General features: G+C 32.7%; 1 protein-coding gene and 1 pseudogene across 6 annotated transcripts in view; both read left to right on the top strand.

Moving 5' to 3' along the window:
• The window catches only part of ADGRB3 (adhesion G protein-coupled receptor B3), an 856,580-nt gene that overhangs the window by 440,698 nt on the left and 390,266 nt on the right, over positions 1–25,616 (top strand). For all 6 annotated transcript variants that reach the window (XM_031964675.1, XM_031964677.1, XM_031964676.1 and 3 more), the window contains 2 exons: positions 16,755–16,904; positions 18,425–18,500. In XM_031964675.1, the coding sequence (XP_031820535.1) occupies positions 16,755–16,904; positions 18,425–18,500 (226 nt within the window). The remainder of the gene's footprint in view (positions 1–16,754; positions 16,905–18,424; positions 18,501–25,616) is intronic.
• On the top strand, positions 4,082–5,289 carry LOC111720640 (annotated as a pseudogene).

The raw sequence follows: 25,616 nt of genomic DNA, 5'->3' as shown, positions 1-25,616 counted from the left end.
TTCTTAGGTGGCCTCAAAGTATTCATGATGAAAATAAACCACAGCTTTATTTTAGCTCCTTTTCAAAAGATGCTGCCTGGCTTATTGTCTGGAGGCAGATTTATTTATTTTTGCTCCAAATTGGTTAATAAAGAGCTAGAAATAGAAATAAATATTTGACTTTATTCCTTTTCTTTTTCACTGTATATAATTGCACAAAAAAATGGAATACAAAATCTTACCAAAAAAAATGAATGCTGGGGCAGCTAGGTGGTCCACTGGATAGAGCACCAGCCCTAAAGTTAGGGGGTCCTGAGTTCAATTGTGACTTCAGACACTTAACACTTCCTAGGTGACCCTGGACAAGTCACTTAATCCCAATTGCCTTAGCAAAAAAAAAAATAAATGAATGCTAAAAACTATCTTTACATGTATTTGGGAAAATGAAAACAATATTGAGAAAAAAAAAAGAAAGCATACATTACATTTTGAGGATCATAGGATCATGGATTTAGACCTTGAAAGGAACTGAGAGTTCACTTAATCTAACCCCTGCATTTTACAGATGAGACAAGTGAGGTCCAAAGAAGTTAAAAAATTTGCCCAAGGTCACACAAGGTCACACAGGTATTTTGTGTCAGAGCTGAATTTCAAACCGAGATTATGTGACATAGTCTTATCTGTACAATTTTTTTCCCATGCCTGCAAAAAACAGAGAAAATTGTGGTCTGCACTGTAATTTCATAAGCCTAAACAAAACAGTTTAGAAAAAGTGCATTAAAAATGGTAATCAAAATGGTATGGATTTTTGTTAACTTTCGACATATTGTATAAAGATTGGTTTCATTGCATTTTTGACAGAAATGCAGTTCAAGAATTTTTGTATATGTCTGAGAATTTCCTTTCCTTTCCTCCTATATCCAACTGCATAGAAACTGAATTATACATTCTTTTTAATTACTTTTTTAATACAATATACAACTTAGCAGGGGAACGCTTAATTAACATTTTATTCTAGGGTAGTTTGAAAAATAGAGAAAGTAGCTTTGCTTAGCTTGACTGTCAGCAATAGTATGAGATCCTGTTGTCTTATTTCCAATAGTGAGTGGTCTGCAGAGAGCAATGGGACATGCAGGCCAAATGAGAAATGATTCCATGTCTCCATTTCTTCTCAGTCAAGACTTCTCCCTAATGCCAGTTTCATTATTTACTTCTATCTACCTTTCTACAACATAAGATAAACATATATCTAAATGTAATTACAAAAATCACACAAAGACATAAAAATATCAAAACAATTAGATATAATTTGAGTATTATTTAGTGTTTGAGACAGCAAACACCTATTTTTCCATTAGTGAAGGTAATAAGCTGTTTACTAACAATGCTACTTGAAAAAGGGCACTTTCTCTTATTCAAATGATTTAGTCCTTTTACTTTTTTATCTTAAAATCTGTATGAATGTGAAAACATTTAAAACTATTCCTATCCAATTTTAAACATTTCTACAATAATACTTTAGTAACCAATAAGAGTTGGTTTCACTAATTCCTTCTTTTTTCCCCCAACCATTTCACCATTTTCTGAAATTATAGTTTCACATCATTATTTTCTTTTCCCTGTCTTTAAAAAATCAGTGCAGAGTCTCTTCTCTTGTCCACAATTTCTTTTTACTGTCTTGACCACACACACACACACACACACACACAAGGAAAATGATCAGACTCTAACATGAAATTTCAGTAAAATGTAATTAAAGTAAATGAGAATTTTTATAGAAAATGAAAATACATCTTAGCAGAAAAAATATACTTAAGATTATTAGGCTGACACAATCAAACAAATCACTATCATAATAGCAAAAATGTTACCTTTGGTGACATTTTTTAAAAACACACGAATACAGCTGAAGCAAATTTAGCAAATATTTAGTGTTGTCTCAATACCCAAATACTCTGTTAAAAAATCTCCTCTTTAATAAATCTGAACATCCCATTCCTCAGACATGAGGTGACACATCTATAACCAAGAGTGGAGCCATCACTGCAAGCTAGACCTGGTCTACTGTCAAAAAGGCTTCATACATGCAAAAATGATGACCAGAATGGTCTTCTCCAAAAATGTTCCCTAAACTGAAACCATTAAGAGGAAGTGCAAAAGAGAGCTGGAAAAAGGCAATGAAATTGCTACCACATTTCACATAAAAAATTACTTGAATGGATACCCTTAAATTCCCCAAACTGTTATCCTATCAATTAACATTTTTATACTTGAACAATTTATGACATAAATTTATGCAATTATTGGCCAAATGCATTGCCTTCTGTTTCAGCAACATATTTCAAACAAATGTTCAAGTGGAAGTCTGAATATAAATTTTCTCAGAAGCTAACAATTTCTGTCGTTTTCCTAATTCTTTGGGGGCAATTATATTTCCTTTTGTAACATGTAAGAAATAAACACTGTTTCTTTAATGCTGTAACTGATGTTCCCATAAAGAATATAATCTTTAGATCTGCTTTGTGAAATTTCATGATCTATTTCCTTAAATACATAAAATTTTTATTGTGGTAATTTAGTCTGTGTTCTGCTTGTTTGTTTTCAAAATATTATATCATTAGTGTCCAACTATTTATATTTTCCTTAAAAATGTTATGTGTTTCAATTTAGAAACCAAAAAAAAATAATGCTATATGAGAAGTTTTCATAAAAGTATGACCATAGTTCAGTTAAGGAAGGCCCAAGACCCTAAATTCAATGCAGCCACATTTTAGGCTTCTCTAACAATCAGAAAGTGTTGTATTCATACTGAGGTAGAAAAGGACTATTAAATATATTCACTGTGATTTTTAATTGACCAGTTCTGAAGGGATTTTTTCAGACAAATCACCTGGAATTCAGATTATATTTGCCAAATTGTAATAAATGAAATTATTTTATTCTGACACACCATAAAATTTGGGCAATTGCTACAATTAAATTCAAATCTATATTTAAAAAAATATTGCTGATGTACTTTCAATTCTCCAAAGCTTTATGTACAGATTTGATAACATCAAGGCAGAGACTTTATTTTGTTTGTCAATATTTTAAAAAATAAGCAAATTATTGATCCACTAAGTGGTACAGTAGATGGAGCACCAAGCATAGAATCATGAGTTCAAATCCAGATATTTCCTAGCAATGTGACACTACGCAAGTCACTTAACCCCTGTTTTTCTCAGTTTCCTTAACTGTAAAGTGGGTATAATAGTATCTACCTCCTAAGCTTGCTGTGAGGATCAAATGAAATATCTGTAAAGTGCTTATGACAGTGCCTGCACATAGTAATTACTTTATTATGATTGCTGTTATTGTTATCATCATCATCTTTCCTTTTACTGACTGGGCCTTTGAAATCTCTCCCTTCTTGATACATTGGAAAACAAAATGGACTTGGAACCAGATTATCCATGATATTTTAGGCAAGTCATTGAACTTCACTGGACCTCAGTTTCCTCATCTCTGAAATGATGGATTGATAAAGTTTTCAGATGATCCCAAAGGTCCATTTCAGCTTTATAACAGACTTCTAGATCTATGAACTTTCCCCCCCTTCCCCTCTCTGTGTTGGAGGGGTACAATCTATACTCCTATAAGTAATGCTATTCACATCTTGGCTCTGATCTGTGTTCTCATTTACTGTCACTCTTGCTTTACCACAAAATGATTCCTGATCATTTCTCTCATAATCTTCACACACTCTACTTTGCTTTGTATTCTTCACTGACTTCAAAACCAAACTCCCTTAACAAGAATGTAGTATAGTATCTATCTTGTGACATAGAGGTGAAGTGCTCAGGAAGGAATGACATCTATTTTTTGAATATAGTGTGGTGATTTATTTACTGGACTATTAATATTTATTACAAAAGTTTAATTTTATTTTCCCCTCCAAAAAAAAGAATGGGAAGGGAGGAAGAGAAAATCTATTTTTGTTACTTGAAAAAAACCTATCTTTTTTTTAATAGCAGCATAGCTTTTTCCCTTCTCTCAAGATGGCAGACAAAAAAAAAAAACCCAAAAGGTACCAAAGGAAAAGAAAATCAAAAAAAAAAAAAAAAAAAGGAAAAAAAAAAAGGAAAAGAAAAACAAAAATAAAGATGTGGCTGAAAAGATGGTGAAAAAGCCTTGAAAGCCTTGTAGTCAGTAGTTCTGACCTGAGGAATCGGTAAATATTTCAGGTTTTGCCAAGTATTCCCCGCAAGCTATGTACAAGCGGGAATATGCTGCGCCAAAAACCTGTATTGAAAGGAAAAAGAGAGAGAGGGTACCTGGTACTAAAACCAGTTGGTGGTCATAAGAATGGAGAAATCCGTGTGGTAAAGATTCGCAAAATGCCTAGGTGTTACCCTAATGAGGATGTGCCTAGAAAGCTGCTAAATCATGGCAAAAGCCCTTCAGCCAGCATGTGAAGACACTTCCATCTAGCATCACTTTGGGCACTGTTCTGATCATGCTCACTGGCTGCCACAGGGACAAGCGAGTAGCTTTCCTGAAGCAGCTGGCTAGTGGCTTGCTACTGGTGACTAGACTTCTGATCATCAACTGTGTTCCTTTGAGAAGGACCCATCAGAAATTTGTCATTGCCATCTCCACCGAGTTTAATCTTTCTGGTGTAAAAATTCCAAATAATCTTACTGATGCCTACTTCAAAAAGAAGAGGCTCCTCAAACCTCAACACCAAGAAGGAGAGATTTTTGACACAGAAAAAGAGAAATACGAGATTACAGAGCAGCTCAATGCCGATGAGAAAGTAGTAGACTCTCAGATCCTACCCCAAATCAAGAAAATTCCTCAGCGCCATGGCTACCTGAAGTCTGTATTTTCTCTCTCCAATGGAGTTTATCTTCACAAACTGATGTTTTAAATGCCTTACAGAGAAGTCTTATTAAAATATTTTGAATAACTAAAAAAAAAAATCAACATAAGAATGGCATAATGGAAAAAACACAGGACCAAGAGTTAAGGAGTCTAGGAATCCTATCTCAGTTTTACTATTATCCCACTACATAAACATTGACACACTAAACTCTCTGGGGTTCAGGTTCATTTTCTGCAAAATGAGCAATTTGGACTAGATGGACTCTTCTTTTTTACTCTTAATCTATAGTCCTTAAATAATCCATAGAGGAAAAGTCCTTAAAAGAGGTTCATGCTTTTTAGCTTCTGTAGCTATGAACGTTCAGAAATTATCTCCTGATTTTTAATTACAGTATCTTAGCTTCAAACATGAAAAATAAAATTCTTAAATACCCCCTGAATTTTGCAATGATCATAAATATATATATATATATATATATATATATGTATATATATATATGTATATATACAATTTCTTTTTGGTTTAAACAGATTTATTTGATCTTCACAAAAACTTCACAATGCAGGATTTATTATCCACATTTTATAGATTCAGAAATTGAGACTCTGAAAGATTAATTTTGGCCAGAGGTACAGAGCTAGTAAGAATCAAAGACTATATTCAAATCTTAGTCTCTCTAATCAAACCCCACAACTCTATCTATTATACCATATTCCTTCTAATAAGGACTTAAATGGCTAAATATTATTAAAACTTTATGAATTGAAATGAATTGATTTATTTTTTTAAATTAAATCTTTTTATTTACAAAACATATGCATGGGTAATTTTTCAATGTTGACCCTTGCAGAACCTTCTGTTCCAAATTTTCCCCTCCCCTACCCCATCCCCTAGTTGGCAGGTATATAATAAAATTTTAAATACACAAGTAAATAATGTATTAACTTGCTTGCTGCTTAAGATTGTTTCATATTGTTTGGTTCAATATCTGGTAGCACAAGAGCACACCTTAAACAATCCATAGAAACAATCCATAGTAGGTAAACCTTCCTACATTTACAAAACTTTTGTTTTTTTCTTTCCTGTTTTCTTTTTTTTCTGCCCCAATCCTCTTGAATAGAAATTTCTTTCCCTAATATTAAGAATATCTCTGAAAATTCTAACCTGAGAAGGAACTTAAATGAAGTGCAGCAGGAATAAGTAAGTGATCTTTTTGAGCAGACACTTATAAAATAGAATTTCAATTCAGTTTAAAAATCTTCTTCCCTACAAAGGATGTTTAATAGTTAATAATTGAATTAAGATAAAAAATTTATTGAGCACTTACTATAGTGGGAGATTGGTTGATACTCTATTTTGCTACATATCATATGTATATGATTTATGAAAATATATTCTTTATAGTTATAGATATTTTATATCTATTTTACATAGAAAATAAATATTCTTTACATAATGAATATATATACTTTTAAAAATTGAATTTGCTAATGGAGATAGCAGGGAAAAAAATTTTAGACTTTGTTAAATCTAGTCTTTCTCACACAGGAAAATTTTCATGAAAAGATAACAAAAATGTAATCTAGCATTATAAAATGCTATGTAAAGATAGTTTCTTTGGTACATATTATTATTAATTCATATTAGAAGTAAACTCATGAGCTATTTAGGCAGAAAAATCAGGGCATTCATCTACACTCAGACAGAAGACTGTAGGAACTGAGTGTGGATCACAGCATAGCATTTTTACTCTTTTTTTGTTGTTTGATTGCATTTTATTTTCTTTCTCATTTTTTTCCTTTTTCATCTTTTTTTCTTGTGTAGCAAGATAATTGTATAAATATAAATATATATATGCATATTTTTTACCATGTCTAACTATATTGGATTACTTGCCATGGGGGGGGGGGGGAGAAAGAGGAATCAAGGCTGAAAAATTATCCATGCATATATTTTGAAAATAAAAAATAATCAGGGCATTTACAAGTATACTTTTTTTAAAAATCACTTTTGTGAAAAATAAAAAAGAAATTTGTGTGAATTGCTTAAAAGTCCTTATTTCATTTTCTCTATGTTCAGTGAATAAGCAAATCAAAGAAAAGTAGTAAAGGAAATCCGAATAAGCAAAGAAGCTAAAACATTTAAATGAAATCCCCTTTTTGAAATTTTTACATACTTAAAAATATGAGAAAAAAGTGTTTGGGAAAATTGATCTTGAACATGGTGTTTTTATGTAACAATTGTTTTTGTCATCATCACTGTAGATATGAATATATGAATGGGTATGGGGAAGAATAGGAGGAAGAAGCCTGTAGTTTATACAGAATGTAGGCTGAAAAGGCCCTGACAATATCCAAATGTTTCCCCAGTCCCCAAGGAAACTCAGGATGTTATACATCTAAGTCTAGAAATTGATGCCTGAAAAAAAAAAAAAGAAAGAAAGAAAAAAATTGATGAGTTGTAAATTATGTATAAATTTCTGTTCTCAACACTAATGGGGTGTTTCCCAATCTCCCAGATTTCTTAAATACCTGCTCACCATAATGCATCATTAAAAAGTAACATCCTGAATCAGAACTCTTTCAATTACATGTAACTACTCACCTGTCTGCTTACCTAGTTTGATTAAACTCCAGGGACAGGAAATCATTCTATTTTGCCTCTTCTTTTGTTGTGTGTTATTTTCAGCTGAAAGAATTGGCAGGTACTAGGAAAGACAATTTTCCTTTCCATCTCTTTATAGGTCCTAGAAATGCTCTTTAAAGTTCTCCAAGGGCTGAAATATTTTTCTGAAGAAAGTGATGTTGAAAAACTAGCCATCAGCATATCTTCCTCTCTGGCATTATAGCCTCTCTTTGCCATGTTTTTCTCTTATGTGGAAAAGAATGGTTAAGAGTTGTCACTCAGTGTCTTAAAAGAGCTAGGATAGAGTAGTGAATATGTTGTATGTTGTACTTAAGAAAGGAGGACCCAGGCTATAGACCTCTGATACTTTTTCTCTGTGTGACCATAAACAAGTTATTGAATAATGGTGGCATTTATATGGTCATTGAATAATGATGGCATTTATATGGCATTTTAAGTTTTGCAATGTACTTTACAAATATTATTTCATTTGATCCTCACAACACTGGGAAATAAATGTTTTATAGTTCTCATTTTACATATGAGAAAACTGTGACAAATTTCTTGTCTACAGTCTCAGAGCTACTAAATGTCTGAGATTGGATTTAGAAAATCAAAACTTGGATCTTCCTGACTTTAGGTACAGTACTCTATTCACTGTGTCAGTTGATTTTCTGAGCATCCATCTCTACATCTATAAAATGAGGGCAATGATGGAATTTATTGTTAAGATTTCATTGTTAATGAGATAATATTAAATACTGGGAAGCATAAAGCATTATATATATATATATATATATATATAGGCTATTGTTGTTGCTGCTGCTGCTGTTGTAAGCACATAAGCACAGTAGACAGAGGACTGAATGTGGAGTCAGAAAAACCCCAGTTCAAACCTGATTTTAGCTTCAGGCTCAGATTTACTGCCTGAATTACTCAAGAAAGTTATTTAATCCATGTCTGCCTTATTTTTCTCATCTGTAAAATGGAGATAACGATAATACATAGCTCCTAGAGTTGTGAGGATTGAATGAGATAATATTTGTAAAGCTCTTTGCAAGCCACAAAACACTATATAAATTGTTATCAAAATTGTCTTTGTTGCTGCTCCTATTGGTATTTTTGCCACACTTTTGACAAGAAGATAGTGGGAAAAGTATCCTGATAGCCCTTTTCCTATACTAGCAAATCCCCCCCTCCCAGAAAATAAAGTGAGCATTCTCTTTGCCAAAAGCAGGGAAGCTAATACATTCTTGGCTTGCCTTAATGGCAAATTTGTCCTTCAAAAAACTGAAGAACCAATGAGGGGAAACTTATTTTGGACTTGATTCACACGAACAAAAAGGCATCGGTTGATGATGCAGAAATGATGGGAACTTTGCAGGAATGAGAGCTCTATTAGAAGTTGTGATAGGGGAAAGGAAATATGGGAAGAGTTTGAAATACATCTCTAAGATATGGTGATCAGAAAATTTTATTGGGTTCATTCAGAGACCTAGTCAGGAACATTATTACATGGGGAACCTCAAATGAAACACTTATCCTACCTAGACCTCAGTTTGCTAGACTGTAAAAAGAGAGATTCTAATTAACTAGCTCTAAACCTATGACCTTCCTATCTAATATCCTTTTTTGCTTACCATAAAGCATACAGATTATATAATTGGGACACAAAAACAAAAGGAGGTTTTCAACATACACTTCTGGAATTAGCATCTTTGGTCTATAGAATCCCATTGTTTTTGTTCCCCGGAATGTTTTTTTGTAGGTACAAGACACTGCTTTTATTTTCTTTAACTGAAGACCTATTTTATTTCTATGTCATATTATTTGATATGTAATAACAATAGCAATCATTTATGTAGTGATTTAAGATTTGCAAAAAATAGTTTTATATAATAACTAGAGTTAACATTTATATGTTGCTTTAAGGTTTACAAACTCCAATTATAATTATAATAATTATAATAGATGGCATTTATATAGAACTTTAAATTTGCAAAGAGATTTCCATATATTAACTCATTTGATCCTCATAACAATTTTGTGGATTAGATTATATTATCATTTTAGAGATGAGGAAACTGAATCTCAAAGATGTTAAGTGATTTGTTCAGGACCACATAGCTGATAAGTATTTAAGACAGAAGTTGAACTGAGGTTTTCCTAACTTAGGGTCCAGCACTATCCAACACAGAGCTTCTGTGTCACTTAGCTAATGCTGTTACTTCCAGTATACCCTTCCTCTGAGTACATTTACTTGCTGTTAAACAATAATAGCAATGCAACTAGATGGCACAGTTCATAGACTGCTGGGCCTGGACAAGAAGACTCATCTTTCTGAATTCAAATCTAAACTCAAACAGCTCTGTGACCTTAGGCAAGTCATTTACTCTTGTTTGCTTTCATTTTCTCATTTACAAAATGAGCTAGGATGAAAAAGGCAAATAACTCCACTATCTCCATTCTAATCTTCCAAGAAAACACCAAATGAGTTCAGAGAGAATTGGATGTGGTCAGAACAATTGTACATGGTGCAATTTTTTTAAAAAAACATCAAAAGCATCAATGTGGAAACATTTTTTGTTTTTAAGGAGACAGAATTTCTAATGAGGTTTCATAGTCTTTAACTATTTTTTCTTAACAACTTTTTCTTAAATTTTCTATTATTTTCAAATGAGTCTTATGATTTGATTTTTGTACAGCTAAATTTTGTAAAGTTAGCTTCTTTTATGTATCATAAATCTTGTTGTCAGCCTGGTGAAGTTATGGAAGTCTTTCCCCAAAAACCATATTTTTAAGCATAAAATAAAATCCCTAGAATTTTGAAACAAGTTTTATTGAATAAAATACAGTAATAATTTTTAAAAAACACTTAACAGATTCTAAATTGAGAACCTGTGAAATAGAGCCCCTTTGATGAAAAAATAAGTTATCAGAGTGCACAGGGTAGCTTCACTGACTTGTGTAATCACATGTGTCACAATCAAAACTTAATAGTTACTATGCATTATTTAAATAGATTTATTTTAAGTTTGCATGGGATAAATGGGATATTTTATCTCATAACATCCTTATAATATTGTTTGGAGTTTGTTATTTGTCCTTCATTTTTGAAGAGGACTATGACTTCAGGAAGGGGATACTATGACATGCAAATGAATTGGTTTTAAGTGAAGGAGAGCTGTGCAAGGTCACCTGCCTCATCTTTATCCTCCACAGCCATGCTAGGAGGGAGATACTATTATTATCCCCATTTCAGAGATGAAGAAACTCAAGCAGAAGTTAAATAAATTGTCCAAAATGATTCAGGTCTTCCTGAGCTCAGGTCTAATGTTCTATCTACTGCGTCTCCTAAATTCTTTTAACAAAGGCCTTCCTGACTTTGTTTCAAGAACATTGCATTGCATACTTTTGTTTCAAGAACATCTTTACACTAAGGATGTACCATTTATTTAATGACACAAAATGGATGGTGCAATTTAAGGTATTCATGTGAATACCTTGCAGGAAGTGGACATTTCTCTGTAATCTTGATAGATATGGAAATGTAGCACATGTCACAGTGGTACATTGATTCACCTAATCTATTATAGCAATTGATTTTTATCTCAGATAACCTTGTATAACTAAATAATCATAAAACTCAATCCCTTTACTCTGGTAATTTCTATCAAAAGAAAAAGATCAAGATTGAGTGGAATGAAGAGGCCTCATCTTTGAGTTGCCTTGATGGCAAATATAAGTACAGAAGAATGGGCTCTCATATTTTAAATATAATTCTTGCCTCTTAGACATTTAGATTTTTTTTTAAGATTAAATATTTAAACTAAAGCCTAAGGAAAAAATAGGACTATTGATTAGAATGACAAATGAAAGTCAAATATTTTATCAAGTGGTAAAATGTCATCAGTTCCATCTGTACCTTTATACTAGTACCTTTTTAGTCCTATTTTCAGTCCTATTTTAGCTAATTAATTGACTGTTAACCTCTGTTGCAACACAAGAAATTTACTAAAGAGCTTCACTGTCCTAGGTAGGATACAAAGCAACATGATCCCTGTAAGGGAGTTTTATAGAGCCTATATTCATATGTATTCTACTAAAAAACAGGACAAAAAAGAATTGTTTTGGCTTTACTTACTAGGTTAATAATGTTAGTGAATAGCAACCAGCAGGCTCAATATCTCTTTTTTGATATCATGGGGTTTTCTTGGCTTTATCTATTTCTCTATTTCTGTGTCTTTCTCTTTTTCTCTCTACTTTTTTCTCTTTCTGATCTTGTCTCTATCTCTCTCTATGTATCTCTTTCTGCTTAGTCTAATCGTTCTGATTTAATCTATTTCCATGTCTCTGTATATATATCTATGTGTGTCCCTATCTATTTGTCTCTCTCAGTCTCTGTCTTTCTCTGCATCCTTCTCTGCATCTTTCCTATACATCTTTGTCTATCTTTGGTCCTACTTTTATCTCTGTCAATATCTCTGTATGTTTCTATTTCTATTTCTCTCTCTATGTGTCTCTGATGAACACACACACACACACACACACATACACACAAAAAAAAAACATTGGGGGGGGGGAAGTTCAATATGAGATTTTTTTAAGACTTTGAATAAAAATGATACTGTAATAGTCTTCAATCCAGTCAATGGAAAAGTATTGAAATTGCCAAGGGAAAGTGTGGCTAGTTTTCTCCCCAAGGTTCATCCATGATGAATCACATGTTTTTATTGCAGAAAATTTAGATCTGCTGTTGTAATGAAAATATGAAAAAGTATATCCAGAATAATTCTCAAAGCTGTGAAAATGTGCTTATTTGTTCACGGACACAGTACCCTTTGAGGCGTCTCCCAAACACTGTAATTTTCTTTGAAAAGTTTCAGTACTATTATTTTTTGGAGAAACGTTGCCCCATCACCAAAACTGCAGCAATTGATTCTAATGCAACAATTATTGCCATAGTCCAGTGATTTAATGTAGAATGTACAAAGCTCTTTGTGCATATGTTGCACCATCTGAAGAAGCCACATATTTACTTTCAGATGTAGTATAAGGCATAGGCTTTAATTCATCAGACCCTCTAACTTTGGAATTCATTTAATTTAGATTTTCCCATTTTCCTAAAGATCACTTAAGCCCAGTGCAGAGGTTTTTGCTATAGAAAAGGTAGAAAAGTGTTGTCATCTTTCATGTATTTTTTTTTCCTCTTTAAGCATTTCAAATTGAATGCAGAATCATCGATTGGCCTTTTTTCCAAATATTTTTGACTAATCATATACTGTTTTAAGTAATATTTTATACTTCATAATTAATGGCAGCCTACACTAAAGTTTTACTGTGGTGCCATATAGGGTATTACCTCCACAAATGCATATTACAGCCTTTTCATGATTTCACATCCTCTGAGATTTTCATCCACATCTTTTTATAAATCTTCTGAAGAGGAATTACTCAATACACTGCAGGTCTTCCCCTCTGACACTTGTGATGTCACAAGTACCAAAACATTACTGAAATGGTTTATATTTTATCCTCATTCTTGCTACCAGATACATTCATTTCCTTTTCCAGGCAAACATTATTTTGCCTACAAAATGGTTGGCAATATAATATAGAAAATCCATAAATTTATTTAACACCTACTATGTTTAAGGCACTATGAGGTTAAACATACCTGGGTTCAAATCTAAGATCTGATATTTAATACTTCTGTGATGTTGGAAAACACTTCACACTACTAGGTCTCAGTTTCCTTATATGTAAAATTAGGAGGTTGGTCTATGTGACTTCTATGATTCCTTCTAGTTCTAAATCTAGGACCTCATTATCATAGGGTAAGAGTGTGTCTTTTTGACATTTGACTGCTTACTAAAGCCTCTGAAATAAGATTATAGGTAGACAAATAATAAACAGGCATATAGATAGATAGAGTGAATACTTATTAAGTGGTTATTAGGTATCAAGCACTGGGTATACAAATAAAAAATTATCACTAGCCTGAGGGAGCAAAATCTAATATGGTGATAATTGCATAAAGGAGAACCAGAAAGACAAGAGCTGGTTTATTGAAGAATGATATAAAGGTGTCCAGGAAGTAAGGTAGAGATATGGATCAGGGAAGACCTTTCCATTCAGAGCTCCCAGTGTTTCCAGGGATAGACTCCAAGGTACTGATGATAGCTGTTGATCTGGAGTTGGAAGGAGCATTAGGGTCCAATTAGTCTAGTTTATACATCTAAGAAAATCTAGGCTCTCGGAGATTAATTGACTATCTCCCATAGTTGTCCTATGAAGTAATTATTAATACATTTGACAAAAAAGTTATCTTTTTTCATTTTTGTATTTTCCTAATTAAGAATTTGTAGCAAAATGCTGTCTTTTATGCAGGTTATGATTTAAGTATTTGTTAGTCTTTAGTAGTGTCAATGTTATAACATATGAGATAAATTTATGTGCTGCTACAAACATTCAAGACCATATTTTCATGAAAACTGTGAAACAGCAATTTATTTCAGCTAAAATAACATAGTTGGTTCAGAAAGTATCTTCTTCTTTTGAAAGTTCTCTACCTTCCTTTGGCTAATGCATGAAAAAAGATGGAGAATACTTCATATTTCAGGGAACATCAAATTTTGCCTTGCTTTTTAAATAATTGGGTAACAATAGGTGACTTTCATTTATCCTTCTCTCCCTGTAGACAATAGATATAATAAAGAGAAGAAATATATTCTCTTAAAGCCACTAGGATAATTGAAACTGGGGCCATGGGATTTCTAGGAAGAATGAATTATTTCCACTTTCTGGGTAAAGTAATGAATTCTGCAAGTACCATGGGGCTGAGTTAGTGGATCCTGAAGTATCTTGTGTATTTTCAGTAGCACTGAAGAATTTTTACTATTCTCTGACAAGTAAATTTGGTGTTTTAATAATGAAATATCTATCACCAAACATTCAATAAAATATTACTGTGTGATAAATGCTAGGAATACAATTAAAAAGCAAACATAACACATTACCCTCAATGAGCTTCCATTCTAATAATAAAGCCTTAGATCTAAAAACTTTTTTGCATCCAAGAACAATAATTTGTATCCATTGTCTATTAACCAAATGATTAAAAATCATTTGGGATTCATATATCCCAACATTTAGAGATAGAAGTGACCTTAAATGTCCTGGAGGCCAATTCTCTCATTTTGCCAATGAGGAAACAAAGCCTTGCCCAAAGTAATGTATATAATAAGAAACAGATCTTATATCCAAAACCAGTTCCTCTCTTCAAATGGCATGATCTTGCTATTACCTAATATTATCTCTCAATTCAAATCACAACCTTGGAGTAAAATGTATCCTATGCTATAAACCCCAAATAATAGAGTTACATGATGAAAAGCCTGGAAAATCTTTAAGTTCTGTTTCGTTATTATTATGCTTTAATACATAACCAATTTAATTTGGAAGGAAAAGCCAATTGTCGTCATACATTACAGAGTTAATATTGCTGACATCTTGCTTTTCCTTTTTTCTTGATTTAAATTACAATGTCCTTTAAAATGAAATCCACTTCTGAGATGCCTAATGGATTTTACTTTAATTTTTCTGTTGTGTTAGCTTTTATAACTTTCCCCCACTGTCTTTCCATTTAACCCCTCTCTGGGACACTTTAGAAGAAAATCTTAATGGGGATCACAGTAAGGACCCATATAAAAATTAAATGAAATGCATTATCATAACTAGAAATTGATTATAAAATACAACATTCAAGTGATCATCAGCATAATTGGGCTAAATTGTTTTTCTTACATTACCAAATAGATTATAAAAGGATTTTGATTAGGGAGGAGGATGTGGGTTCAAATTTTGGCTTTGTCATTTACATCACTTATGTGATTTGGAGAAAATGCCTTCATTATTTTTTAGTTTCTCCATCTGTAAAATGAGGAGGCTAGACCAAAGGACCTCTAAGGTCTCTTCTATCTTTGAATCTATTGTCCTTTGACATATTAATTTTAGCAAGTCTGTCATTTTTTTCAAAGTAACCTGAATTTTCCTTGAAACTAATGGTTGCCATGGCTTTTCAGTGTCAGATTTTTACGGGGAAATGATAAGACTGGTTTATATAAATCCTTTAGCTATAAAAAGAAAATGCTAAAATGGGTAAACAAAAGTATCACAGTGACCATCTTATAGGATTTACAAAGTAGCTAAATCTGCAACTTCATCAATTTTTTTCTGTGCCTCTGTTTTCTCATCCATAAAAAATGATTGCAATGACTACTACTCATCTGAAAAGGTTATTATGAGAAGTTAAACTGAAATAAAGTCTGTGTAAAATGCTATCAGATGTTAATTGATATGCTGTGATGGGTTCACCTAAACAAACAGATGGCTTGATTTTCCTTTTATTAATATGTTTTATTGATATTTATTGTCTTTATATTGTAGTTATGGCAAAAAAAAATCCCCTCTATAATGAGCCTTTCTTTATGACAAAGCAAAACAATTTAAGTAAAAGCATTCAGCACAGTGACGACCTATAACAATCTAAATTCTATTCTTGTCTAGTAGTCTCCCACTGATAGTCTGACATTTCAAAATAGAAGTAATATTCGAAGTTTTCAAAAAAGAATGATAATATAGGGAGAAATAGATTTGCCTTTCTTCTGTGGATAGGCTTAACAAAACCACAAATATACATATACAGACATTCACCTCAAGTCCTAACAAGTTATTTTTTCAAGTAGTTGTTTGCAAGGAACTAATTTTTATTTTCAAATTATTTTTCTCAAATGCCATTGTAGCTGCCTTGGTGATATTAACATTGTTGAGATTGTACTAATCTGACCCAACTGTTCTATCCTCTAGGGTAATTTTTGTAGTATGTTCCAGACTAGAAAGACTAGGTCACTCACATGACTTGGCATATCACTAGAAAATATAAGAATAGATATGTGTAGGTATATGTATGCATATACCTACACATTTATTATAATTTCTCTTCTCTGTGCAAATACACTTTAACAAATAATTACAAGAAGATAGTACAATTTTACTGTGAAATATTTTTTATTCATCCTATTCTATTTTCTTCCCATTAAGGATAAAAAATTACACTGAGTCAATATAAAATTTGATTCTTGAAGGTATTCTTAAACTACAGTTCATTTTAATATTTTTGTGCCTTGAGCTTTTATTTTTTAAAATGTAATGATTATGTTACTCTAATGTGACTATGTTGAAATATGGCAAAAGACTCTATTGATTCTAGGATTTTTCTTCATAGTGGCTAGTATTCAGAAGCTTCCTGCAGCTTCTGTTTTAACAGACATCAATTTCCCAATGAAAGGAAGGAAAGGAATGGTCGACTGGGCAAGAAACTCAGAAGACAGGGTGGTTATCCCAAAAAATATCTTCACACCAATGTCATCAAGAGGTAAGGATAAATTAGATGAACATGTGACCGGTATCTGATTTTTTTCAATGTTATTATATTATTAGAACTAAAATATTTTCTGATGATAAGATTAAATTCCATGTCAAAGGAGCAACCAGTCAGTTAAGTAGCATTTATTTTGCACCTGCTATGTTCAAAGCATTGTGCTAAGCACTGGATATGTTTAAAGATAAACACTTTCGAATCTCAAGAAGTTCAAAGAGATAACTCTAAATATCTAGGAGTTATTCTAAGAGAATAGAGATTAGAAGAGATAATATGTGAACAACTAAATTTATTTGTTGTATATTTACAAATAAAATATATGTTTGATAAATTGGGTATAGCTTCAGAGGAAAAGCACTATATTTAAGGACTAGAAAAAACTTTCAGAAGTTAAGATGTTAGCTGAGACTTGGAGAAAGTTGGGAAAGCTTGAGGGTAGAGATGAGGAGGATGAGAGTTCCAGGCATGGGGGACCACAAGTGATAATGGTTGGAGCTCAGAGATGGAGTATTATGAGCAAAGAGCAAAAAGCAAGCCAGTATTACTAGATAATACAGTAGTATTATATAAATGGAAAAAATAACTTTTGTTATATTTTTAAAAAACATTTTCTCAAATGTGCTACTAAGGTGAGAATATTTTTGTTTATTCTATATGGCTCAAAATATCTAGGGAAAAAATCCTTAGTTACATAAAAATGGAAAGAAATAATAAAAGACCAGTACATATGATTGAACTCCTATTTTCAAAAAAGAAAAAAATGTTTTTCATGGTACACTTACAAGTACACTCAATTTGTAGTCAGAAGAGTAGGATTCTAACCCTGATTTACCCCTTTCTTTCCTTATAACATTAGGCAAGTCATTTAACTTGCATGGACCTCAGATTCCTTAGCTGTAAAAGGAAGGTGCTCAAATCGATAAATTTTAAGATATTTCCCAATCATGAATCTATCATCCTGTGACTTGACTTAATTCTCTTTCACGCTTTTGAGGATACTGCAAGGCCATGGTCCCTCCAAGGCCTTAAGGTACATTAACTTTACTTTACCTCTTCCTCATTAGTTATGTGACTGTGGCTTCCATTAAAGCAGATGCCTTATGTTAGGGATAGAATGTGGAAAGACAGTATAAATATTGGCATATGTCTACTGTCCCTGCTTTGGTTCATATGTCAGAGAAACTAAATAGTGATTCCTCAGGTCAATCAACCAGTCAGTCAAGAAACATTTATTCTATGTCAGCCATGAGTTAGGTACTATGCTAACCACTAAAAATATGAAGAAAGGCAAAAAAAAAAAAAAAAAAAAAAAAATCTTGCCCTCAGGTACCTTATATTTTAATGGGAGAGACAGCAAAATAATGAGAAAAGAATGTCTTCCAGTTTCAATTCTCATATTTCCTATATGAATACTGGCAATATGGGAAAGTTAGAGAAAGTCTAATAGGTTGCAATATTTCAAAATGTATATTTTTTCTTTCTATTGCATTAATATGCTTTTTTTTTCTCTTTAGAATTAGATGAATCTTCTGTGTTTGTCCTTGGAGCAGTTCTATATAAAAATTTAGATCTTATATTGCCTACTTTGAGGTAAGGAAAAAATGTAAAGATTCTATTTAATGTAGGGCATACTATGAAAAAAAGGCAATTCAGTTGACATAGGTTAAGTAAATATAAGTAATTTCATTTCTAAGTTAAATAAAAATGTTTAATATGCAATTTAGACAACATGGAATAGTGGATAGATAACCTGCTTCAGGATCAGAAAGACCTGGGTTCAATTCTCCTTTTTCATACAAACTGACTCTATGACACTGGGTTTCATTTTCCCTGGCTACTCTCAAACATCAGAAATGCAAACCTACTTTAATAGGAATTTCCTCATCTAGAGTTCTCTAGCCCAATTGAAACAAAAACTCTGGCCTCATCCCAATATGATAGGAATCCATTCATTAGATTGGATTATCTGATCATAGTGCTGTGATTCTTATTTAACTAATTCTATCTCGACTCAAACTCAAAAAAAAAAAAAAAATCCTTAAGGCTATTTAATATAATGAATGGTAGAAAAAAATAAACTCTTCTTACTATTTGTAATTAATGCTACCACTCATCAATATATGATCACTTAAAATACTCTATGCCTTCTTTCATTTGCAAAAGATCTCAATTTACTTCTAAATACATTTCCAATTATATCTACATTAAGAAATAATGCTTATGATGTATTAAGAGACTATTTTGGGATAAAACCCATTGATTTGTACTTTTCTTTTTTCCCCTCACATTTCTCCAGAAATAATATAATTACAAAGAGGAATCACTAATTTTACCTTATCTCATTAATGTATTTTTTTCCTCACAAGAATTTGCCATAAATCATTGCAAATATCATTTAATATATCTACTCATAGCACTGCTATTTCCCTCTGCACTTCTCTTAGGAGGAGAGATGTTAATGAGGATTCCTAATTACCAACTATATTGTATTAAAATTACACACCACCCTGCTCACTCACTCCTTCACAAGGAAAGCTTTAAGCTTTTTTTTCTTGAGAATATGTGGATGATGAATGTATTCTTAGGAAGAGATAACAAACAGTACAATAAATAAAAACAATTAGAGCTCAACCCAGCATAAAGCAGGCTCCTGCATAAGCTTCCAGGCCTTTCTAAACTCCGCAGCTGCAGCAAACAATCATGATTCTTTGGGGAAAATCTTTCTGCAGGAGACACATTATTAGTGTAGTCAGTGAGTCACCCAGATTTTCTAATGTGGAACAGACTTTTCTGCCACCAAAGAGACATTAGTTAGGCAGAGAAAACATACAGAGGGGACACAGCAAAGCATTTTCATTAATGCCCTTCTTGCATTGGATTAGAGATTTCATAATCAGCTCTTGTGGGGTTTCATTTTGCTTTGTTTGGAAGAGGAGAGGGAATGGTTGTTTGTGTGTTAATGAAAATTTTTACCTTTGATTTCCACAATTGCTTTAAGTGTAAAGCATGTTTAGCCATCAATGCTTTCTCTTAGGCTCTAGGCCTATAAGGAAACCTTGTGGGAAAAGGTTTGGTAAAGAAACATAATCATTCCCTGGAACTGTAGTTCAAAATAATCCTCATTTATCCTATCAAACCTCAGATCCACAAGAATTTAGGCCTTCTGGTCCAGTATTTTCCTTGTTGCTGTTATTTATATCTATGATGTCACTGAGGAAAGAAAGGAGGAACCAGGAAAGACATGTGCTATTATTATTCTCACCATTGCAGTTGAGAAAACTGAAGTAGGAAAAGATTAAATGGCTTGGCAAAGGTCATTATCTGACTCGATTCTAGACATTCTATATACTGCACCAAAGAGAGATTCTAGTGAAAAAACATATTGTACCAACTCAGGTCAGTACTTTTCCCTGAGTTTACAGTCTTAACTGTAAGGTACACAGAAAAGTTAAATGATTTTTCCAGGGTCATAGAATCAATATGTGCCAGAAACAACTTAAATCCAGATTGTTCAGATTCTGCAGCTAGCCCTTTTATTCATAAGCTATACTGCTTCTTGCTTATAATATTAAATACTTATATAGCACTTAAGTGTTTTCAGTGTTTTACATACATGATTTCATATGATCTTCCAAACAGTCTAATGAAATTATTTTTAGCTCTGTTCTAAAAATGAGGAACCTGAGATTTAAGATTAAATACCTTCCGCAAAGACACATTACTAGTACCTGTCAAAAGTGGGTGGAGTATTTGAATCCAGCTATTTTTGACTGCAGAGTCAAGTATTATTTTCTTCATTGTACCAGGATTTTCTTTGTTGGCTCTGCTCCTCTACTTGGAAGTCACCTATTTTATAAAATCCTGAAAATCTGGATGTTTCAATCCTTAAGATTTCTTTCTTTTCCTCATTTATCCACCTGTTTTCTCTATCCTGGTTGGTTTGCTTAAAAGCAGATCTCTAGTCATATTTTAAAAATTTGTCTCTGACTCTTGTAGTTAAATTTCCTACCCAAAAGCCATAGCTTAGTATATAGATTAGGTCAGGATCATGATGACTTTCTTTAAACAGGTATCTTCATCCTGTTCTGTATGAGGTCTCCTTCCAGTCTAAGCTTCCATTTTACTTTTGGAAGCTCAACTCTAATTTTCCAGTGATTGGAAGAATTGAGATAACAAATTGTCAAGGTCATTCTCTGAGCTATGATAACAGTCTTGCCATGGGCCATCTTTCCTTGAATTAGTTCTATTGAATTCACCAGCCTTGTGCTTTCAAGGTACATAGTTCATATGCTAATCCAAATAAGAGTGTTTTTCCAGGATCTATTTAGATTCCTTCATTATCTTTGTAGCCCTATTTATTTCTAAGGGATACTATTAAAATAAGTCACATATTCAGCATATGATCTGTTTTTCTTATATTCTTATGTTCTTTTATTTCCTTTTATTATTTCTTTTGCTTTTATTCTTTCTTATTTTTATTATTTTAACTTAAAGTAAAAATCTATTATATATATATATATATTTACATTTTATCACTCAATAAAAAACCATTGTATTAAATGCCTAATGATGCATAAGGAACTAAGCAAGAATCTGATAATATAAAAACAAAAATGAGTTTTTTCTGCCTTCAGAGAATTAAGTTATATTTCATCAGGAGAAAGAAAATGTAGGTACATAAGAAATATAATCTTTTTGGGGAAACTCTATCATCTAAGGAATTTCAAAGGGCTTAATGCTGGAAGTGGCATTTGAACTGGGATGTGATATAAATAATAATTTTATGGAGACTAGGTATAGGACCCGTTAGAGAGAACTCATTGATGAGTAAACTTTTACCAGTGCAAGTCAGCACCTTTGCTACAATTAGTTGTCTTATCAGGTTTCCTGATAGGTTAATAGATGGCTTCTTATATATGACAGATGCTGGAGAATTCAGGTCTTTCTGACTCCAAGGCCAATTTCTATTCTCACAATATCTCTTTTCAGTAATGTATATTTTTTTTCTTGCTATAATATATGTATTTTATTTTGTGATAGTTGTGATGTTATATTGAAAGGTAATACTAAATAGATACATCTATATAGGACTTTAAGGTTGACAGAACACTTTTCTTGTGTAATGCCAGAGAAACTGAGGCAGGAGAGAGATTAGAGAGTTTTCAATATTTTATTAATTGGAGAGTATAATTGACTGGACAGAACTCTTGTCTCAAATTATTCAGTCAGACAGAGATAAAGATATACTGGGACCAAGGAATCCATGTTGGTCCCAGGGCTGGAGGAGACTGTCATCTCAAAGAATCCAGCAATCAATAGAAGATGCCCAATTCCTTAAATACCCCCTAGAAACAAAGAACCAAGAAGCGCAGAAAAACTTCTGTCAGGATGGGGGGGAGGCCATAAATCCTAAAAGCCCAGAGACAGGATGTCTGAATACCCAGAGATAAAGATGTCAGTGAGGTCTTGAGGGATATTGTAAATTCTTGAGGACAGGGAAGGGTCAGGCAGTCTGCTCTTCTTGTTTATGTTGCTAGCAGTTTATAACCTTAGAGTAAATGGTTCCCAATTTTAATGGACCAGAAGGAAGGCTAGGGGATTGAGAGAACAGTTAAGGAAACTGACACAAGGGAAACTAGTGCAGGGAAACCAAGTCAGAACAGTTAAAGAGAACTGTGGCATAACACTTGCAAGAACTCTGAGACAGTCAGCTCAGTAGATAGAGCAATGATCCTGGAGGCAAGAGGATATGAGTTCAAATGTGGCCTCAGACACTTAATACTTGTCAGCTGTGTGACCCTAGGCAAGTCATTTAACCCTAATTGCCTTGCAAAAAATAAATCCAAAAACAAATACAAAACCCAAAGAATTTTATAAGACAGTATGATGAGTTTCTGTCTCTCTGATTTTCATCTGGAAAAACAAGATTAAAAAAAAAAAACACATGGATTCAAGTCATCAGGATCCCAGGAAAACTTTGAAAAACAGCTAACATAAATAACAATATTTACATACCAGAATTCTTTTAAAAAGAAATATATACTAATTATATAAACATGTCAATATTTTTTTTAACTTGAGTTCATTCAAAATGGAATAACATTTTAATCAAGACACTGATAATTATAATCACCAACACTTATGGAGAGACTATATAGGTCATGGCTATTAGAGGTGAGGAGACAAGAATGTGAGTTCCAGATTTAATACCATTTTATAATCTTAGAAGAGTCATTTAAATTGGGGGGGGGTCAGTTTCTTTATCTGTAAAATGAATGATTTAAATTCAGTGATCTTTAAATTTCCCTTCTAAAAATTAATATTCATTGAATTTATGAACATTTTGATCATAGTTCAATACTAAAATTCAGGGTTCTCTAAAAGAGAAACAAGAGATTTAAGAACCTGGGGTTTTTTTGAGATGTGAAATCCAGAGAATCTGAATTTCAAGATTTGTACTGAAATGACTGCTGACATACCTAAATTACAACCCTAACCAGCAAAAGATTTTCTTGCCTATAACAACCATATATGGTGTAGTTAGAAAAAGAGCACTGGAATTGGAGTCAGGAGAGATCTGAGTTCAAACCTTTGCTATGATTATTATCTATGTGATTTTTGTTACTTAACTTCTTTGATCAACAGTTTCTTCATTTTTAAAATGGGAGTCAGTATAAGGATTGAATGCAAGCTATTATTATTCATGTTGTTGTTGAGGTCTAGATTTGGGGTACCTAAATGAAATTAGGGTTTAGTTAAGGCCTAATGGCAGGTTTGGGGTACAGGGAGCCAAATGGAGCTCCCCTGCAATCCTCCTGGATTCGGTGCAAGGATATGGAGGTAAATGGCACAAGTCCCCAATAAAGGCATTTATTGGCCAGAGAGCTAGATTAATAAAAGAGGTTTATTATTGGGTTTGGAAGTAAGGAGATAGGAGAAGGTAGAGAGAAGGAGAGCACCAAACAGAGGGTCCAATGGAGAGAGGGTTCTCACATGGCTGGCATGTTTGGGATCTCTGCAAAGAAGGGGTTCCCAGCGTGGCCCTTTTATAATGGGAGATTTAGCTAGAGGGGCTTTGGGGTGTAGCCCCAAAGTTGGCTCAGATCTGGATGGGGACTGGGACAGGTCCCGATCTTCTATTGAAATATTAAGGGACCAGGATTTGTGAGTTAAAGGGTAATTACATTAACTGGGGGGGTGGGGATGGGAATCAAAGATAGGAATCTTTCCCACATCATTGTGATCATTTGGCCAACCAATACAAATGTACGTTCAGAATATTAAAAAATCTCATAAATCTTCTTATATATTTAGATAATGTTATGCTTTGATCTGTCATTGAGAATATCCTTTACTCTTATATTGACTATTCTCTAGGTTTTATCTTTTAGACTTCATTCTTATTTCATATTTTCTGTCTTTTTCTTTTGTACTCATGTCCATTCCTACCTCTATCATTAAAGTAGAAGAACTTTATGAGAGACTTGATGAGAGTGCTCAATAAATAATGTTCTAATTCATTATTTCTTCATTTGATATTTCAATATTATCAAATATCAATATAGAACAGAAAAAATAATATCTTGTTGCACTTCAAATAGAGAATAGGAATTAGACCTATGATTTTCATATGTAGAGGGAGTTCCCAGATGTAGACAATCCTCCCACCCACATAGGTCAGTATTTTCTCTGCAACTTTTCATTTTAGAGAGTAACCTCTATCACCAAGAGATTCATTTACTTATCTGGGTTAAATATTTAGCCTGTATCAAAGGTGGGCCTTGAACCTAGGTCCCATTGCAATTATCTCTTGTCAATGTTCCCTTTTTGAAAATGTTATTGATTTTATTTGTTTTAAAAACAACTTTTAGGGACTTTTAGAGGGTCAGTGTTGCAGAGCAGCTATTTTAATGAAACATTACCTATTTCATTTTTCTTTTATGAGAAAATTAATTAGACTTAGAATTTTCAAAGAAAGCCATGTTGCATTAGGTTAGCTAGATTCAAATAAGAAAAAAAAATGGCCTCTGCATGAATGGTAAACATATACTAAATTTGTCTCACAAATCCATTAAAAATTTATCTTATTACATGCATTATTCTCCTAACATATGTCTTTGTTTTCCTAATCATTTATTGAAATTTCTAGGGCCTACTTTAGTATAGATTGAATTATATTTCTATAGTTGTGTGGTCCCAAAGGTTGATACACATGCATATTATTGTTAGGTTTGCAGAAAATTGATTTTCTGTATACAAGTTTTCAAAACAATACTATGTATAATTTCCCTCTAGGGTGTTCTGAGGAAAAACATGAAATGTTATGTGTAGAGATAATTTTAAAAGTTTCCTTCACAACAAGAGAAGAAAAAACTTACCAAGCTTATGCTTCAAATCTTTTGTTTTTTATATTTGCTCTTACATATATAGTCACATCATGTGAAGTATAACCATTTTCACCACTTGGTTATCTTGCTTTTTAAATTTAAATGGATTCAACTCTTTTTGATGCATCATATACTATTCAAAAGCAGAGAGATAATAATATCATGAAGAATGGGAAAGGGAAGGGAAGGGAAGGAAAAGATAAGGAAAGGAAGGGAAAGAAAGGGAAAAGAAGAGAAGGAAAAAAGAAAAAAGGAAAAATAAAAAAAAAGTCAATCAAGAATCGGAGAGTTCAAGTGACTTGCCTGTGATCCATAACTA

Source organism: Sarcophilus harrisii, chromosome 4 (genome assembly GCF_902635505.1).
Source record: "Sarcophilus harrisii chromosome 4, mSarHar1.11, whole genome shotgun sequence".
Taxonomy (NCBI): Eukaryota; Metazoa; Chordata; class Mammalia; order Dasyuromorphia; family Dasyuridae; genus Sarcophilus; species Sarcophilus harrisii.
This window is presented reverse-complemented; position numbering and strand designations above follow the sequence as displayed.